At 30.3% G+C, this 21637-nt stretch overlaps 1 protein-coding gene across 1 annotated transcript; it reads left to right on the forward strand.

Annotated features, from left to right (window-relative positions):
• Positions 1-15063: 15063 nt before the first annotated feature.
• Positions 15064-20069, forward strand: LOC129889882 (protein NRT1/ PTR FAMILY 6.3-like). The gene is made up of 5 exons (XM_055965343.1): positions 15064-15270; positions 15423-15600; positions 15690-15729; positions 16462-17030; positions 18950-20069. Exons 1-5 carry the CDS (start codon positions 15153-15155, stop codon positions 19815-19817), a joined length of 1773 nt encoding a protein of 590 aa, XP_055821318.1. The 5' UTR covers positions 15064-15152; the 3' UTR covers positions 19818-20069.
• The last annotated feature ends 1568 nt before the right edge of the window (positions 20070-21637 follow it).

Raw genomic sequence — 21637 nt, forward strand, 5'->3', positions numbered from 1 at the left:
TCTCTTGTTAAGTTGTACGTAAAAATTTCAGAGTACAGTCTATTTTGACACCATTATTCAATTTGTATCCGTCTTTTTAATTTTTGTACATATATCCACTTTAGATATTCAGAATCTAAAGTTAGGTTTGATAAGTTTCATACGGCTAAAGTTCAAGTAAAAATGATTGAAGCGAGACAAAAATGACTAAACTTCATAGATATATGGTTAAATCTTTTTGCCTGATTTAGTCAGTTGTGTTTGACCTTCAACTGTATGAAACTTCATGCATTATATATGAAGTTAGACTTTGTGATTAAGACTAACTTCAAACACCGTATGTAATTTGAAGTTGTTCCAATATGAGTACACATGAGGAAAAAAATCAAAAAGCGAGACACAAATTAAATGGCAACATCAAAATTGGCATTCGTGCCCTTTCCTCTATTAAATTTGAAACTTTGTGTTATTTTTCAATTACAGGAATTGAAAAATGATTATTTGTGAATTTCTTCCTCCACAACAACAATAAAATAACAAATACATAAATGTTATCTTTTCTTTCATTTTTCACATAGTATTACATGGAAATATGAAAGATTCAACTATATATGTAGTAAGGGACCAATTAAGAGGGCATTGAAAAAATTGTGACATGCATCGCAGTTCGATTTCAATTCTGTTGTCACTTTGTTGATCCCCTTGGCCTTTTGGGACAAAATACAAATTTATATTTATTGTTTGTCTTGACAATAATTCCATTTGTCTGTGTTAGCGTCAGACTTATCTACTTTGATTATTTTCCGAAAAAAGTTTCCACCAAACGTATAGCTTAGCTAGAGCTGTATGAAGTGTGAACTAGTTGTTGATATCAAAAAGTCATGAGAATTATGACATCAAAATCTAAATAAACATGTAATTGAAGCAAAGGTCTCGGGGAACACGATACGATAGGATGAATGAAATTTCTTAATTAGTAGGGACGGACCTAGTGCATTAGATATCATTAGTTCGTCCCACACTAACTATGACTAAATTCTATATGTTTAAAATTCCACTAAAATAATACAAAACATAGATTTTAAACTCAATAAATCAAATGGAGTTGTGGTCGAATCCGAATTTGAATACATAAAGTTGAAATCTGAACTTCACCTCTATTAATTAGAAGCCTCGGGCATAGTGATAGGCTGACAACGACAAAATTTTCACCACTGAGCTTACTATTATATATATTATATATTAAAAAAATTTAAGCCTTTATATATAGTGTAATTTTCTATGCATGAAGGGTTTTAAGTGGATCCTTTTTTATCTTCCTTTGTACTAGAAATGGAGAAACCTCTTATAAAAACTCTAAAGAATACTCTACACAACACGAATTTAAATTAGTCAAGTCAGTTGATTCTGAATAACATATAATAGTAAAAAGAAAGGTAATGAAGTTTAAAGAAAGTTCGATCTCTATTATAGACCCACACTGACTATAAGTAAACGTTGTTAGATGCAAATTGGCATAAAATGACAAATTTTGCATAAGCCATTGTCTCGTGGCTGAAAGTCTTATAGTAAACACAAAAAGGTACAGTACACCAACTGATGAAGAAATTTTAGTTACAACTTACAAGTTGTATGCACTGACACTAACGTGTATATTTAACGACAATAACTTAAATATAGCTAAATATATATATATATATATATATATATATATATTTTAGAGATAATTAACATTCTTTATTAATATATATATTTATTACAGCTAAAAGTTATTTTTATTACAGTACAAAGAGTACAATGTCAATTTTAGAATCTTACTCTTTTAAAGTCACAATAATTCAAGCCAAAGGGCCACAATAGATTTTTTGGTATTAACCTATACAACGTCATCTTCCTGATCAGTAGGGGCCTATATTATAGTATACCCAAATTGGTGACATATATACTTTTGGCTCTGCTTTAAGAGGTACGATTGAGGTGAAGCAAATTAAAGCTTTATGATAATCTAATTATTTATTAGCTCTATCTATTTTGACATGTGTAATTGAGCACATCTAAAAATTGGACTTATTTTACTAGTTTTATTTTGATAATTAAATAAATTATAAGAAAGCAAATAAAGAAATTAAAATTTTGCTAAGAGTTAGATCGATTGAGATTATGATTTATTATTTAGTTCATCTTGATCTGTCCATTTCAATCGAAGTAACATTTAGGTGAGTTTGCTCAAATTCTGTTTAATCCGTCCATTTCATATTCCGAGCTTAGTCCAACACCGTATTACATTGTTCCAACACCGTATTACATTGTTGAATGAAATTTTCTTTTCGTACATGACTAAAATTTAATTACTTTGATGTTCCATATATAATAGATGGATGGACAAAAAGAATCCTAGAAAGTAAGTATAATTTGCAGCTCATTTTTTTTAAGAATGATTCTTCTTTTACTTTGACTAAAAAGATTATGTTAGTCAAAACTGTCAAGTCAACATTTGGTGAACAATTGTTAATTTCTATCTTTAGACTTTAGTATTGTTATAAATTGTAAAAATATGATTCACTTCATCGCTGACGAATTCAGAGGCTCAATTACGGATTTACATGAACCCAAAATTTTTTACTCGGACTCTCTCTCTTTATATACTCTATATATTCAGTAATTAAGTCTATTATCATTAAAAATATTATTATACATAGATATTTAAATTAGTCTTTTTATATATGTTGCACCTGAATTCTATACAATATATCTCTGATGAAATTTTCATACGCATGGGTGTCCAGACAAATCGAGCTCAACTCAGCTTATACTGCATTAATATTCTTGTAAATAATATATAAGCACGTAGTATTGCATCTTATTATATTTTTACAAAGAGAAGCTTAATTAATAACCTTTTCGATAAGATGAGAAAAATTGATTATGGGTCACTAAGTAAAATAAAAAATTGCCACTAATTAAGAAGAGAAAACTCGAACATGATCATCAATCACTAGAAAATGAAAGCAACATTTGGAAGAAAAAAAAACAAGGAAGGTGGACCTTTGGATCAAATTATTGAAATGAAAATTGAAATTGTGAAGAGGAAATTTGAACATGTTTCAATGAGGCAAACATTGAATTACATTATAGATAAAAAAAACAAACACATTTTCGATTCTCTATGATTGCCTAATAAACATAAAAAAGGCTAATCATACATACAAAACTCTCAATCAGAAATGGTCCAAACAATAATTCATTACCGCAAGCTGTTAATTACTAGATTAATTAATATTTGCTAATAAATAAATAAAATAAAGAGATAAGTATCAAAAACACACTTAAACTATTCTTTTTTTTGAATTTTATACCTAAAATATTGAAAGTGTGAGTTGCATACCTAAACTATCATTTATTAGTTTGAGAAACACACCTTAGTGGTGTGTGTAATACACTCTCTCTACTTTCTCTATTTTATGAAAAAATCTTGCCACATGGATAAAATATTTCACTTCGATAAATATTAGATAAACTATTAATATTAGTTAAAAGTTAAAGATTAAAGTATTTCTACCCCAAAAAAGAATTTTTTTTTTTAATAAAAGAAATTACTTTTTTTAAAAAAAGAAATTACTTTTTTTAAAAAAAGAAATTACTTTTTTTTAAAAAAGAAATTATTTTTGAAAAAAAATAATCTCACGCACTCCACCACCTCTCCTCCCTCTCCCCTCCCCCCATAATCCCCGTCCTTTTATTTTTTTTAATATTTTAAATTTCTTTTATAAAATATTTTTAAAAAACCATACTTCACCCCCTCCCCCACTCCTTCCTAAAAATGTTATTATTTTTATTTTTATAAAATATAAAATTATACTTACCCCATCTAAACCTCCGCTCTCAATTTATATATTTTTATTATTATTCTCGTTTTGTGTTAGATATGTGCATATATCTTTAGCGAATTTTTTTTTCTAGCTACTTGCATACTGAATATAACAGATATAAAAAACTTTTTGGGCGGAAGATAGTAATACTTTAATCTTAATTTTAACTAATACTAGTAATTTATTTAATTTTTGTTAAGATGTAATGTTTTGTCCATATGGAGTGTAATGTGACGAATTTTTTTAAATGAAAGAGAGTGTAGTACATACACTATGATGAAAGTGGAATAAAAGAGAGAGGTGTGTTTCTCAAATTAATAAGTGATAGTTTAGATATAAAACTTACACTTTCAATAGTTTAGATATGAAACTAAAAAGAAAGGATAATTCAAATGTATTTTTGACACTTATCTGTAAAATAAATGGAGAGACAAATTTCAATATTTATGTGTTGGAGGTTAGAGGGAGACAAGATGCGTAGTGCAAGTCAATTATTCTACTAATGACCTGCCTAAGATGATACTTTCCTATATACACCAAAACATTTGTGCCTACAAATCCAACATTAATTAATACTTAGTTATTATTTTCAATCAATTTTACGCTTATTATTGAATAACTATACAAAATACTAGTCATATTTAAAACTCCAAAACATAATTGATTAGGTTAATTTAGTAAAATAAATTTCTAACAAAACACTTAGTAAGAGATGTGTTTTTTTTGTTGTAGTATTGTTCTGTTACTTTCTTTTGTTTTTTTTTCTTTTATTATTTCTTTTCTAAATTGTTTTGGACTTTTTTTTCTTGAGACAATGATCTATTGAAAACAATTTCTCTATTTCTGAGGTAGGTAAAGTTTATGTACATTTTATCTTTATCAGATGCTGTGGAATTATACTTAATATGTTATTGTTGTGTGTCCACGAATCAAGTAAAATAAAACGAGGATGGTATTAAAATATAATATTATGGTTGCCCTTTCAACTTCACAAATGGATAGACTCCACTAACAATGTTGGAGTTGATAATTAATTACTTGTCATTAAATTAAGGTTAATGAATTCTTCTCTATAATATAATTACCATCGAGCTAACTCACATGAAAACAACTCTTCTCTCGAAATCTCACGTGCATTAGTTGATAAACCAAAATCTTGATTATTGTGATATACATATAGTTAAATGGTGAGTCCCCAAAACCGACCATCAAGAGAAAAACAACAATATAACAAAAAATTTATACTAATCTCATTTACCTACGGATTATAAGAACATTCAATTAGCTAAGAATTTTTTAGTGACGGAATAGCTAGAAATTACCGATGAATTCCATAACTAATTCTATATTTTCTATACTATATATACCTAACTAATTTAACCTTTAAAGTTCTTATAGATATAGATATATATATATATATATATATATATATATATATATATAGTTGAACCCGTATGGATATTCTAACCATAAAATTAAATATAAAAGTAACCTATTGTTATGGAAGTTATAAATTTTCAAATATTTATATTGCTTTCCGGGATGATAAATATTGCATTTAAATATAAACTATTTTGCCAACTCAACTGATATTAAGACTTAATTAACAACTAGTACCACATATTAACAGTGACTTGAAGAGTATGGTCGTTAGCAATTGACTTAAAGTAGTCTAATATGACTTTGTATCCACAAGATTGGCTTCTAATTGGTCCTACAGAAACAAAACAAAAAATTGAGAAAGTAATATTTACTAATTAAAATTAAAGTCCTTTTGTATGATAATTGGTTTACGCGTGGTGAAATGCAAAGCGGCCTTAGTTAATTAAACATGATAAGCAGCTCACTAATGATGACCTCTTTAATTTTATTTATCTTAACCTAATTTCATGATGGTGCCCATTATAAGATGTCACTTTTGAAATCCTGATAATTAAGCATCTTTTCATATTTAATTAGAGATTTTAAATTTGAATCATTTTTTATAGAACAATCTTTATTCTTTATAGTAGGATTTTCTTGCATAAATCTGAATTAGTCAAGCTCAAAATAATATCAAACATAAGGTAAAAAATATAACAAAATATTGAGATCGAGATAACTCCAAATTAAAGAAAAATGGAGTAACTAACTTAACGACCCTTCACCAAGGTAGCTTGATTAAATATACTCTTTTTAATGAAAATGAAATATAGCTTACGCGCAATTCTTATTTGGAAGCATTCTGGATATAGGCTATCAAATAAATAGAATTATTGAGATCACCCTATCTAGAAAAATATAGCACAAAAAACAAGCTTTGGCTCCTTAATTTTCGTTGTGCCTAACTCTGTTATGTCATCAATGAACTAAGAGACATGCATGTATTATTACTAGTGGATAAAACATGAAAATATAAACAAAAAATTTGTTAAAATAATAATACTAATATAACTATAGTCAGCTAGTCCATGGGGACAAGTTCTCTCCTCTCTATTCTCTCCCCTCTATAATACATTAAAATATTGTTGATTTATTTATTTGTTTTTTCATCATTCGATGTCTGTTATCCGTATTAGAGCTTGATTAATTCGTATTCGCGTTGCGTAAGACCTATTCTTGGAGAAGCACACCTTCCCAAGGACTTTTTTATTCTCAAGGTCAAAACAAAAACGTCTGTTTAAGGAAGGAGTAACGTCATCTGTTGCACCATATTCTTTGGTATTAAAATATTAATATGAAAATTAAGAAATTAGAATTATTGGTGCGGACTTCTATGATCAAGAATATATTTTCAATTAATTGTTCTGATTCGTCCATTTGGCACTTCCTGTCTGCAGGCTGGCTCTTGGAGCTCGTGAAAGAATATGCAAAGAATAATATATTTTCTTTTCTCTATCTTTGATTCCCCTTTGAATCTATCTGCATTTAATCATTTTTTAAATTCAAAAGCTTTTTTTAACAGAAAAAAAAATGATTTGTGGTGCTGATTCATAGGAATTGCGAAATATGCACGTAATTCTCACTTATTATGATTCTTTTATGGGAATCGAGAACAAGACAATGCTCATATATAAAATATGAATTTATATTGATAGGTGTAATGATTTCATTTTAAAGCTTGAGAAAATAAATATTAGTTTATGCTTATAACACAATTCATTTTCATAGGCAATCTCATAAATGTTTCTTTTGTAAAACGGATGGACGTAACGCTTACCGCAAAACTTTAATTCGTTTGTTCTGATATCTTAATAAATTGTCATTTTTACATTATTTATACTTTCAGTAAAATTACTTTTTTACATTATCAGTATAATTTAAGATTAGTTATTATTTCTTTAGTCTAATAATATTAAATAGAATCACGCATAATTATTTTGTAAGTAATATAATTATATAAATATTTTTTATACCATGATCAAGAATATACTAATATATTTGGTTCTGACGATAGCTTTGATTGGTAAGGAATATACTACTAGCAAAAGGGTTGATGAATTCAAACATCGAAATGGGCCCTCTTAGAACCGACGAATAAGGTCCTTTTTAGAACCTAATTTTATCTGTTGTTATAAATATTCATTAGTCAGCTCCTAATATTTAAATCGATTATGAGTCAGATTTATGTGGATGTAAGATTGTAATATATCCCTGCAATTCATGAGGATCAAACCCTCCTAATTACCGATATGGATTGTACCCGATAGTTGGCATTTGTCCATTCTTAATCAGAAATTTTGAATTCGAATTTTTTGGTATATAAATAATTTTGTTGAGAATGTTGTCCTTATAAATGGTCGATACCAATATGATATCGAATATCAAATAAGAAATTAAAAAAATAAATGGAAAAGAGTCAAAAATGTCCTTAAACAACTATGTGAAATGAACAAAAATGTCCTCTGTTTATAGTTTTGTCCAAAAATGCTTTTACTGTCAATACTTTGGTCCAAAAATAGTCGTATTGTTACTTAATGGGTCAAAAATGTCTTTTTTAAGTAAATATATTGTTGGATCAAAATATAAACGAAAGTCATTTTTATTTATTTCACATAGTTTAAGAATATTTTTGACCTTTTTTCGAAAATTAAAATATCTTCACAATAAACGTGGGTCAAAAAGTTATGATTCGACAACTATGTTCCAACTTGCTTGCCATATTGGATTTTGATAATTTTAGTCAGTTGGGCAAAAAATTCACAACTTAACCAACAACAACAATAACGACCCAGTGAAATCCCATAACGTGGGTCTAGGGAGGGTAGAGTGTACGCAGATCTGACTCCTACAAAGGTAGGACGGCTGTTTCTGAAAGACCCCCAACTCAGTAAAATCAGATAAGAAAGAAAGAAGGAAGTCAGATGTTAGATAAGAATAAGGAGTTAAAAACGATATGGAAAAGCAAGATAGAGCAATCAAAGTATAGAAAGTAATGAAAGTAATAAATGATAGTAGATATCAGACCACAGGGAAATATAGTGCGCTAATACGCCTACTAATAAGAAAGAATGACGAGACTATGAACTAGTCTTCTACCCTAATGTGGATCTTCCACACTCTCCTATCTAAGGTCATGTCCTCGGTAAGTTGTAACTGCGTCATGTCCTGTCTAATCACCTCTCCCCAATATTTCTTCGGCCTACCCCTACAACTTCTGAAACCATCCATGGCTAACCTCTCACACCTCCGCACTGGGGCATCTGTGTCTCTTCTCTTCACATGCCCAAACCATCTCGGTCGCATTTCCCGCATCTTGTCTTCCACTAAGGCCACTCCTACCTTGTACCGAATAGCCTCAGTTCTAATTCTGTCACTCCTAGTATGCCCACACATCCATCTCAACATTCTCATTTCCGCAACTTTCATCTTTTGAACATGAAATACCTTAACTAGCCAACATTTCGCCCCGTATAACATAGCCGGTCTAACCACCACTTTGTAGAACTTGCCCTTAAGTTTTGGAGGCACCTTCTTGTCACATAACACACCAGAAGCGAACCTCTATTTCATCCACCCTGCCCCAATACGATGTGTGACATCATCGTTAATTTCCCCGCTGTCTTGCATAATAGACCCAAGGTACTTGAAACTACTTTTCTTTTGGATGGCCTAGTGACCAAGCCTAACTTCCGTGTCAACCTTCGGAGGTGTCTCACTGAACTTGCACTCTAAGTACTCTGTCTTGGTCCTACTCAGCTTAAAACCTTTAGACTCCAAAGTCTGTCTCCAATCCTCCAGCCTAGCATTAACTCCGCTATGAGTCTCATCGATCAAGACTATGTCGTCCGCGAAAAGCATACACCATAGCACTTCACCCTGAATTTATCGCGTCAATCCATCCATCACCAAGGCAAATAAAAATGGACTAAGAGCTGATCCTTGATGCACCCTGAATTTGTCGCATCAATTCATCCATCACCAAGGAAAATAAAAACGGACTAAGAGTTGATCCTTGATGCAGCCCCATCACAACCGGGAAGTGCTCTGAGTCGCCTCAGTCTGTCCTTACCCTGGTTTTGGCACCCTCATACATGTCCTTGATCAGACTAATGTATGCCGCAGGTATACCTTTAGCCTCCAAACATCTCCATAGTATCTCTCGTGACACTTTATCGTAGGCCTTTTCTAGGTCAATGAATACCAAATGCAAGTCCCTTTTCCTCTCCCTATACTGCTCCACCAATCTCCTGATGAGATGGATGGCTTCTGTAGTTGAGTGTCCCTGCATAAATTCGAACTGGTTCTCTAAAATAGACACGCCTCTCCTTAACCTCATCTCCACCACTCTTTCCCACACTTTCATAGTATGGCTTAGAAGCTTGATACATCTATAGTTGTTGCAACTCTGGATATCCCCCTTAGTTTTGTATAGAGGGATCATTACGCTCGACCTCCATTCTTCGGGCTATCACAACTTAACCATAATATATAATAATTGACGATTTACATTCAGTGTAAAGTACACATAGATATACAATGGTTGTACATTAGTTATACATTGCATACCGACTATGATTTGTGAAAATAAATATTAGATTTATTTTTTATTTAAAGGTTAATTTGTTGGGTTTTGTGTAGTGTAAAAATTCCAAATTTAAAGCTGACTTTTTATTTTATCATTTTAATTGTTCTACTAATATATCTATGAGTTATCTACTACTATTTTTCTTTGTTAGATGTTGATGAAAATTAAAGGACAATCAAAGCTTATAAACCCCACATATAAATGCTAGAAACATTTTATATAAAAACTGGTCTAAAGGTTGTGAATGTTAGTTAGAGCCCTACCAAATATTTTTACTAAGAAATAGAACTTATTTAACAACAAAAAAGAAATTGACATAAAAGCGGAGTGGGGGATTAAGTCAAACCCATACAAAATGTTTTTTTTTTCTAATAAAAAATTAATTTAATTGCTCATCAGTTTGTCTATTTTGACTTTCTAGAGAATAAGTAAACAACTGAAATTCAGAAAATAATTTGTGCCATAAGTATTGATCCTTTTTTATTATTATTGGAAAGTGTCGAGTGTCTCACTTAGTTGAGGGAATTTGTTGCTTAATTTCTATGTAATCTTTCTTATGAGTTACTCCCCCGTCCTATTTTAGTTGTTATGATTTCATTTTTGAGAGTCATTCTATATGAACTTTGACTAACATTTTAAGATATATTTTTTATCATATTGATATGAAAAAAGTTGTAACTTATAATACCTTTCTTATAGTCTTTGAATATCTAATTTTTTTTACTTTATATATTGAGTTAAAGTAATATAATTTAAATTTAAAAATTAATCAAATTGACTTTCAAAAAACACAACATGACAACTAAAATGGGACGGAGGGAGTATTTTTTTAAGGTTGAATTAGGTTCGAGGTTCAAATTTTTATATAGTTAGTATTAAACTTATTCAATAAATTTTTAATTTATCCCAAAACTAATTAATAATAAGACGAGCAGGTTCAACAAAAAATCAATAATTTCAGCTCATACACTATTTATCTGGGTTACAAATGCATTGAGTAGGTACAAATAATATATCCGAAATCCAGAAAATCTCCGAAATCCAGAAAATCGAATTCATAAAATTAAAATTCAATAACAACTTTTGATTTACCCAATATGGAGTATTGTGTTATACTATTCACGCTCCATATGTCTAGTCTAGATGTGTGAGATTCTTATGAGTTATCCTCCATAGATATTCGGGGATCAGTACATGCGGTATCGACACGATCCATGATGTATTCATAGCATTTAGAGACTGTAAAATCGAAATTAAACGATTTTCTCATTTTTTTCGTGTATGTTAGTCATAAATATTTTGATAAACTGATTTTTGATGGATTTTTTTTTATAACTGTTATAAACTCTCCGTAAGTATCCGGGACCACTTAGGCTTTTGAAGAAATAGAGATTTTGAAGCTAAACAGTGGAAATAACTTGATTAACACGTGTTTTTTAGTATGCGCTGGACCAAAAATAGAAACGTCACTACATAGTTGAAGGAATAAGCTCCAGTTGTCGTTTCCCATTTATTTCTTTTTTTTTTACTTCTTAATTAATATTGTTAAGGAACAAATTACCATAAGACAATTTTATTATGAGAGTAAACACTCCTTTTGTATATGGTGATGGAAAAAATCTAGGTTTAATGGAGATTGTAAGTGTTGAAATAGTGAGAATGAATTAACGTCAATGATTACCTAAAAAATGAAGTATTTGCTTTTTTGCTTATAACGGAGGGATTTTTTATGCTTAGAAATAAAATTAATATATACTTAACATTGATTTCTTCCCCTCATCTCCAAAATACTCATTATATAAAACAATTTTTGTTCTTGTGAAAATTTAAGTTGTTGCTGAAACTTGTATTTCTTAGGCTTTGTAAAATTCTAGAGGAATTTCGTCACCAAACTTATAACAATTAATAAAAAGGCCTAAATTTCTTAAGGATAAAAACTACTCTATCAAAGTCGAATTATTTAATTTTTTATTTTCGAACCTCATATTCCAACAGTACTAAGCGATGCCATGATGATAGGAAAGCCAATGAGAACATATCAAAAAGAAGAACTATCAGACTTTTAGGTTAGATATGTGACGAGCTTTTTGAATGAAAGGTATAAATGATATTTTAGATGAATTTCACAGTGAAAAGCTATATAACACGTAGCAATATGCATAGCTTATTCAATCAGGGGGTGCCATGTCTCTAAGATTCTATTCAACTCGACGTCTCCATTTTGATATTTTTTAAAAATATATTTGAAACACTATTTCTTGAGATCTTATCAAGAGCTGCCTAATATTCAAGTTAGAATCAATATTAGACATCTATATATCATTCACTTTTCTATCGACTTACTCATAAACTAATTAATTAATTCAACAAAAGAGACAGACTCTATTATGATATTTCTTAATTATAAGTAGTGGTGTTAATTTGATCTTGAGAGAATTTAATTAATCATGGATGGAGGAAATTAATTCATCGATGGTAATTAAATAATTAATTAGCTAGACAGCTTCAGCATACAAATTAAACAGAAGAAAAATAAGTTCTCATTTTATCATGAGATTTTGTAAACCGCAGATTTTAGACATTGGATAAATGATTTCTAATCTAGTCAACAAAGTTATAGTCGCAAAACAAGAAAAATCTTTATAATCACTTTGCGTAGCCATCTTTGCTTGAAAGTGTCCAATTTTAGCATTAATTCTATAATTAATCGTGATTAAACTAGTGAAAGAATATTTAACTACCGGAAAAAGCAATATTTATGGATATTCTATCAAGGAAATTACTGTTCCTTTAATTATCTAATCCTAATAATTGGCGTAGAATACTAAAGACACAGCATTAATTTGTTTGCATGAGTTGTTCTACACGTACGAAAAATTGTGTCCTCATAAGTTTGTTTATCCTAAAAATTGGCTACAACTTCAATCAATATTTAAGCAACAGTAATGAAAGAGATCGAAAATGAAAAGTCATGTCCTTTTGTATCCGTATATACTGCAACCTTGGTCCTTGAAGGAGATGGATATATAAATATGGACCGCGTTACATTGAAAGGACGAGAACTTTTTCTTATATCTATCGATAGTACGTCCAAATAATTCAAAAGTGATTCGATAGTATACAAAATTATACCTACAATATTGGAGTAAAATTAGTAAGAACATGTGTGCCATGCTAATTGTTAATTAATTTGTTAATGCAACCTTTTTTATAAGGTCAAAGCACTCAGTAAAGTACCTTGTCTTTAGCCTTCTTTTTTTTTTTTATTTCTTCTTTTTCTTGAGTTGTCTAAAACTGGAAATTCCACATTTCTATAATTTGTAAATTTGTCTTTAGTCCCTATTCAGTTCCTAAAGTTTGGCAAAGTGCTTTATAGTGATGATTTTCCATTTGCCAAGGTGCCTTTTCTCCATTGGTAAGTTATATAAGTGGTGGTTGGTGGAAATTTGAAAAATATTACTCCTCAAAGAATGGTGGAGAAACAACCTGAAATTGGGGATTGGGTATTTTATTCTGAATTTATACCACTGACACAGTATATTTAGCGATTTTTTATCAATAATAAAATAAAATTTACAATAGGGTATGTACAAGTAAGGGGAGTTAGATCTTATTTTATTAATCTTAATGATGTTTATGAACCTCTACTGATTAACAACCATGAAAAAAATAACAGCTAAAGAAAAAAATATGTATATATATATATATATATATATATATATAAGATTTAATCATAAGTTTTTTCTTTCAGATCTATAAATAAGAATCACTTATAAAAAAAAGAAAAAATTATAAAAGACTATAAAATCAATCGATCCGGAATAAAACTAGGTACTTAGTATTAATTAAAAAAACTAGGTACATAGTATTAATGTTGTTTAAATTTTAATATGATTACTTTACAAGAAAAAGTAGAAACGTGATTTTCCCCATTGTTTTGGTGCATTCTACCACTTTCCCTATCTTCACTTTTTGAATGTATGGCCACCACAGAAAAATTATGTATATTTTGACGTATAATATTTATTTGAACACAACAACTATAGACTTTTATTTTAGACAATTATTAGTTGCTAAGAAACAAAATACCAAAAAAGTTTCAAAATTCCTGGGCCAGACAAATGATTTGCTTTGCTCTTCAGGTAATTAAATGCAATAAATACTGCAAATCCTCAAATTTTTTGTCTATCACCCATTTTTGCAAAGCTATATTTTACTCACAAGATACCTGGGAACTATACAACATCTTGTGATTATTACACCAAATTGCATTGTCACTTTTATTTACTAGATGAAAATCTTTGAATTTTACTATATATGCCATAAAGTTACAACTAACATGCAAAATTGAAGTGTATAAAAAACATAACACAATTCAACCTCTGAATTTGAGTTTCAGTGCCGCCCATTATCAAAAAAAATTCACAAATTTTATTTTTGTCTGTTATATGGATATCTTAAAACTTAATAATTTGGACTCAAACTCTGTATTTATTTTAATATTTGCAAATAATTTATTCATAATCTAGAAGTAACCAAATAAATTCTAATTCAGAACTCATAAATTAAAAATCTTGATTCCAACTCGATCTGATCACAACTCATCCTCTTGCCTCTTTTTTTATTGTCAATTTCTACTACTCAAAAAGTTATCATCAAACACTACATTCTTAGAACTCTGTTCTTCACCTAGGACAAGTATCATATATCTGTTACTTCGATACGGACAAAACATTGACATAAATGATCTCAGATTTTTTGCTCTAGAAACGATTTCCTCGTTATTATTATATATTCATCGACTAATTTTAAATAAAGTAATTGGATAAGCTGTTATTTTGATTTAACATGTTTAAAGGGATATTTAAATGGTTAATTTGATTTCTTAAAATAAAGTTGTAAATCCTTACTAATTAGGCACTTTTAAGTTCATGGGTACAAGCATTTTGAAGCTCACTGTCAATCATTTTGTGTATAATTTGAAACTAGCTATAGGGACCACGAAATTTCCTCCCAAAATAAATAAAAAGAAAAGAGAAAAAGGAAAAAACCGTCATGTGGACTTTACCATTCCCACTGATAATGGACCCTATGTAAATTAAACAAAAAATAAATAAATTATGGCATTAAAATAATAAAAGAAACAAAAGGAATAGCCTCAAATCCACGGCTATAAAAGGGTAATGGAATCAATTGAATCTTATCATAGTCTTGGATACCTTTCTATCTATCTCTTAATATCTCCAACTTCTTTAAACCTTTCTTCCTAAACCAACAAAAAAAAATAGCTAAAAAAAATGGCACTTCCTCAGACACAACATGACACAAAAACTCTCCCAGATGCTTGGGATTACAAAGGCCGACCAGCTCTTCGATCCTCGTCCGGTGGTTGGTCTAGCGCCGCCATGATTCTAGGTAATAATTTTTTCTTTATTCGTACAACATGTTTTGTGAGTTCAACTGAATTTATTAACAGTTTACACTCAGACTCTACATATGATAAAAATTAAAGTCATTCGATATCCACTGACTTTTTTGATCCTGGATTCGACTCGTTTATTATGTAGGGATTGAGGCAGTGGAGAGGCTAACGACTTTAGGTATAGCTGTAAACTTGGTGACATATTTGACTGGAACAATGCATTTAGGAAATGCAAACTCAGCCAACAACGTTACAAATTTTCTTGGAACTTCATTTATGTTAACTTTGCTTGGTGGTTTTGTAGCCGACACTTTTCTTGGACGGTTCGTAAATTTCTATAATTAAAATTTGGATGGTTCATATAATTATGTCATTAACATATTTTATGCTATTTACTTTTTATTATTTTCAGGTACCTTACAATTGGTATCTTTACTACTATTCAAGCCATGGTACGTGCTAATTTTCTTGAATCTTGATTGGATGATAACGTAACTTAAATAGAAAATCTTTCTTTTTATGAAGTGACTTTTAATTAATTTATTCACTTTTTAAGTGCCATCCTGTTGGAATTGGACTTAACTTGATCATCAAATCAACCTTTTCTTTTTTTTTTCTTACGTCAGATTGATGCATGGAAATTGAACTTTTTTAAGAATCTGCGATGAGGAAAATGGAAAGAGCAAGAATGATAAACATGAAGAAATTAAAGAATCAATATATAAATGTTGTGAAGAGGAAAATCGAATGAAAAAGGGAATTAAGATGAGGAAAAATTTAGTGACACTTGGTTTAAATTAACTTATTTTATGATGAATAAAATGGAGAAAAGCATAGGCGTCGAATATGGTTGATTAGGAAATAAAAAAGTGGAAAGAGAGAAGAAAGAAGAAGAGGAGGAGAAAAACATATATTAACTTCCCTAGTTGAATCTTTCGAAAAGAAAAAAAAAAGATTTTATTTCATTTCGCTCTCTTCAAAAAGAATTTACGTTTAATATATTAATAAAATATAATATATATTTTGCATAGTTAACTTATAATAATAGATAATTTTTCATAAAAGTCCAATATGGTAACTCAAAAGTATAATTATATATTATAATCGATTAAATTACCTTTTTTAAATTTTCATACCATAAATATTGAATCTAGTGACATTTTCACGTGTTTATTTCTCTATAGGGTGTTACCATCTTAACCATCTCCACCATAATCCCAAGCCTCCGACCACCAAAGTGTGAAGCAGGTAGTTCAACATGCATCCCCGCAAGTGGCAAACAGCTCATGGTCCTATACGCCGCTCTATACATGACGGCGCTAGGGACCGGGGGCCTAAAATCCAGTGTGTCCGGGTTCGGGTCGGACCAATTCGACGAAACGGACATAAAAGAAAGAGGACAAATGATAAAATTCTTCAATTGGTTTTTTTTCTTCATCAACGTGGGATCACTAGGTGCAGTGACAATATTAGTGTACATTCAAGATAATTTGGGAAGAGAATGGGGTTATGGAATTTGTGCTTGTGCTATTGTTATTGGTTTGGTGATTTTCTTATCGGGTACTAGAAAATATCGATTCAAAAAACTTGTGGGGAGTCCATTGACACAAATTGCTTCAGTTTTTGTGGCTGCTTTGAGGAAAAGACATTTGGAATTGCCTTCTGATCCTTCAGACCTTTTCAATATTGATGATATTCCTGGTGATGGAAATAAAAAAGCTAAACAAAGATTGCCACATAGCAAAGAGTACCGGTGAGTCTTTCTTTTTTCCTCTGCGTAATAATGATACTGTTATAGTTATCATACAGTAACTCTCTACTTTTTGTTATTTTGTTTGGTGACTTAAAACGAAAAAGAAATTTTTGTTTCACTCTTTTATTTTTTCTTTAAATAAAAAATGATTTTTTATTACTTGTGGAATTAACGACGGAATTATATGAACTCCACTTGTTTTATTAACAAAAAAAAAAGGTATAGACATCAATCCTTGGAGTAGTTTTTCTATATATAATTAACTTTCTAGAAGTGAGTTCTATAGCTAAAAGTTATCGCTAAAAATTGTCAGAAAAATAAATAGGATTTCTCTCATTCTTAATTAAGCGTCCCAATTTTTAAATTTGAAACAAAAAATATCCTTATAGCAAATGTTTCACCCTTTCGAGACCCCTGTATAAATTAATGAGGCTTTAAAATTTATATTAAACAATAGGTAGGAAACAAAAATAGGTAAAAGCTAATTAATCAACTTCCAAATAGTAGTTTAATCCTTTTAAAAGAGTCGCACTTGATGAGTTCTATACAAAATCTAGAAAGAGAAATGATGCTTTTTAAAGTTTAAACCATGTGCAATGTCCTGAAATCTCTAGATCGAGGAAGAAAAGATGCCAACAACTGGAAAATGAAGTTTTTATGTGCAAATTATCTTCATTTGTAGTTGGCTTGTATTATTTGCATTATTTTTACAAGTGCTTTGAACTTATCCCAATGGTAGGCCAAATCTTTGATAGCTAACCACTACCATCAAACAATTAATCAAACATATCTCCAATCAAATCTACTCAAAAATTTCATTTTGTCAAAATGTCTTAGCAAATGGGCAAGATATATTCTAGATTTTTATAATATTTTTGCAAGTTGACTTATAATATATGATTGAATATACAGTAGCCTATATTAAACCATCCCCCACCACCCCAAGGAATTTGGAGTAGACCCTCTTTAAACTCTTTAATTACTTTTTCTTTTTATATGTGTGGAAACTGTATATATATAACCTTCCTCACTTATTGCCTATATAGACTTGGGGTTGTTATAGTAATTTATTATTTTATATACTAACACGAGCGCACTTCTAATGACTATAGTACCTCAAATACCCTTTTTTATTTTATTTTCGTGATATAATTATTTTTCTTGCTTACAATTCAAAAGGTGGTAATCATATACCTTTTAAATTATTAACAACCAAAAAAGGGTGAATAATTCTATCACTAACTTTTCCTTGATTGTGATTTGTCCTGGAAACAAATTTTGAAACTTCTTGCTATATAGCTTGTCTTTTTTTTTCCTTCCTTTCTATTATGATTATATGATTCCCAATTCTTTTACTGATTTGTTATATACAAGTGATTTTAGAAGCAAAAAATAACCTGAAATTTTTCATTTTTTATGGGGTGTGGGGTGGGGAGGGTGGGGGTGGGGGTTAGCCTCTCTACCTAGACTTAGACTGGATAAACTTCAGAACTTCAAGGCAGTTTAAATATAGTATATTTCTAGTACAAATACAACGTCATATGTTAAATAAAATTACATAAATATAGTATTTTCTCATCTCAAATAGAAAGAAATATTTTAATTTAGAGATTCAGTGAACACTTTGTCTTTAAGAATTAAAGAAAACCAAGATCACGAGATACTCTCAGCCAGTCTGTCACCCTTGCCCCTGTGCCCATACATCTTGTCAAGTTCTAAATCTAGCAAACATAAATATATTTATTTAAAGAAAAAGAAGTGGAGGACAATAATAATAACAATAGCTTTGAGCTTTTTCTCCAATTTTGTTTTTTTTTAAAACAAGAATGTCCATATTGAAAGACAAATGCATTATTAAATTCCAATTATTTGTGGACCAAGATTATGACCATGAATTTTGTTTTTATTATTCTCTACAGTTTCTTGGACAAGGCTGCTATTAAGGTAAATGACCCTGAATCTGCTGGATTTACCGCGGTAAATAAATGGAGTTTATCTACTTTAACTGACGTTGAAGAGGTAAAATTGGTAGTCCGAATGTTACCAACATGGGCCACGACGATTATGTTCTGGACTGTCTATGCCCAAATGACAACATTTTCCGTGTCACAAGCTACAACCATGGACCGTCACATCGGAAAATTCGAAATCCCTCCTGCCTCCTTGACGCTCTTTTTCGTCGGAAGCATCCTCTTAACTTGCGTATTCTACGATCGAGTTGTCGTGCCAATTGCTAAACGTGTCCTCAACAACCCCCAAGGACTAAGCCCACTGCAACGTATTACAGTAGGCTTAGTCCTTTCGATTATAGCTATGATTGCGGCCGCCTTAACCGAAGTGAAGAGATTGAACGTAGCACGTTTGCACGGATTGACCAATAATGGTAATGCCATATTACCTTTGAGTGTTTTTTGGCTAGTGCCGCAATTTTTGCTAGTAGGGGCAGGTGAAGCATTTACATACATTGGACAACTTGATTTCTTCTTGAGGGAATGTCCAAAAGGGATGAAGACAATGAGTACGGGGTTGTTTTTGAGTACACTTTCACTAGGATTTTTCTTTAGTTCAATTTTAGTGACAATTGTGCACAAAGTGACGGGGAACAAACCATGGCTAGCTGATAATTTGAACCAAGGAAAACTCTATGATTTCTATTGGCTATTGGCAATATTGAGTGTGTTGAACTTGATGATTTTCTTGTTTTTCTCAAGACGGTACGTCTACAAGGAGAAGAGGCTTGCTGAGGTTGGGATTGAAATGGAGGATTCAGGACCAGCTTCTCACTAAGATCTTCATAAAAGTAAATTAGTTTTTTTTTTAACCTTTTTGTTTTTTTGCTTCTTTAACTTTATTGGAAGGGTTACGTGTCTATGGTAACCTAGTAATATATGTACAAAGAATGGGAAAGAGCCAAGTTAATTAAAAGACAGAAAAGTTGTAGCTCATTCCAATCTTCTTTTCTCCCATGCATGTATCTGTACAACAACCAAAATAATATAAATCAAATGCAAGAGCAAGAGCAACTTCACAAAGAAAGTATCTTTTTTCTTGTTGTTGTTAACGAGGAATCTGTGATCACTATTTTTTGGGTGCGTAATCACGTTTAAAATTATTCTTAAAAAAGACAAACAAATGAACAATCCCTGCAATCATAAATGATTGTTAAGTCCCAAGTCAAATCACAGAGCACTAAAGTATAGCTATAGCTATATTCAATTATCACTAAAAAAATAAGTTCGAACAATTATTTAGTTTTAAAGTTCAAGGTTTTTATTTTAAACTATTTAACTATAAATAATAAAGCAGTAAAAACTATTAACTAAAGAGAATGGGTAACTGAATTCAAGATTCAAGAGGGAGTTATGATTTTTCATTGTAGGATCCCTTCTCGCTACGTTAACTATAATCTTGCCGAATTAATCTCTATTCACCATGGATCTTTTTTACTACAAATATCTTTTGATCAAGTGTGATAATTTTTTATAGTTATTCTCTCGAATGAACTTTAGTAAATTAATTAATCTATTCACTTGGATCACGCTAAAGCTTTGTTACCTCTAACCTCCACTTTTAAATCTCAATCATTAATCTCTTAATACTTCAAAGTGGTGTTGCTAAACGACAACCTAATCTCACATTCTCTTTTGAGAACACAAGATATAATGACATTGTTAATCGATTGCTAGTCAATCAACTATAATTATTGTGTCGTTGAACAAATAGATACAAAAGAACGACTCAAATATTTAAAAATGTATCAAGAATTCAAAACTTCAAAAAATTTCATCAAAAGTCTAAATAGAAAATTAGCTACGTCATAAAATGAAAAACTCATTATCAAATCTTTCCCACTGCTCTATAATTGCTCCTTGCTCCCTCCTTTGATCGAACTTCTCTTCCTAAATGCGTTTATGGACTATTTATAAGTATAGACCCATAAAATATTCCAAGTCCAAATAATTTTTTTTAAAAATCAAATAAATTAACTTACCACAACACAGACCTCGTAAATCGTAGCCCGCGCACAACCAATTTTCCTGTGACTCAAGGCTCGCTTCTATGCATCACTTCTTTGCCCCTTTTATAGTTTTATTTTGTTTTCACATGGGGGAGGGGAGGACAAAATAATGGTATCCCTTTTCTTTTTCTCCCTTTATCTCTTTTTTTATATTATTTTTTTCTTTTTTCATTTATAATTCTTTCAAATCTCTTCATCTTCACACAATCTTATTTCTATATATTAAAAATATAATATTAAATACAAATTAATATGATCAATATTTAAACGATAATTAAAATTATTAAAATATATCATAAATAATGATTAAATACACTAATTTTGACCTGCCATTATAATCTCACATTTAAACTCTCTTGCTCATCCTCAAGTATTAAAACTCATTTCTCTAAATTAAGCCTAAGTGTAACATCCCAATTTATTTTTTTTAGCTAAGACCGAGCCATCCTTCATAGGGGTATGAGGTTGTACCGAATAATTCATAATTGTGTGCATGTGTGAAGGTTCATTCTTTAGTATGAAAATAGATTTGGAGATGAATTAAAGTCATAAGGATCCTCTAGCATAAAGTTGAGTTGAAAGTTTTCTT

This window comes from Solanum dulcamara, chromosome 5 (assembly GCF_947179165.1).
Source record: "Solanum dulcamara chromosome 5, daSolDulc1.2, whole genome shotgun sequence".
NCBI lineage: Eukaryota > Viridiplantae > Streptophyta > Magnoliopsida > Solanales > Solanaceae > Solanum > Solanum dulcamara.

Coding starts and splice junctions, on each gene's coding strand:
- LOC129889882 (XM_055965343.1), top strand. CDS start 15,153: ATGGCACTTCCTCAGACACAACATGACACAAAAACTCTCCCAGATGCT. Junction 15,730..16,461: donor TTACTACTATTCAAGCCATG/GTACGTGCTAAT, acceptor ATTTCTCTATAG/GGTGTTACCATCTTAACCAT. Junction 17,031..18,949: donor CCACATAGCAAAGAGTACCG/GTGAGTCTTTCT, acceptor TATTCTCTACAG/TTTCTTGGACAAGGCTGCTA.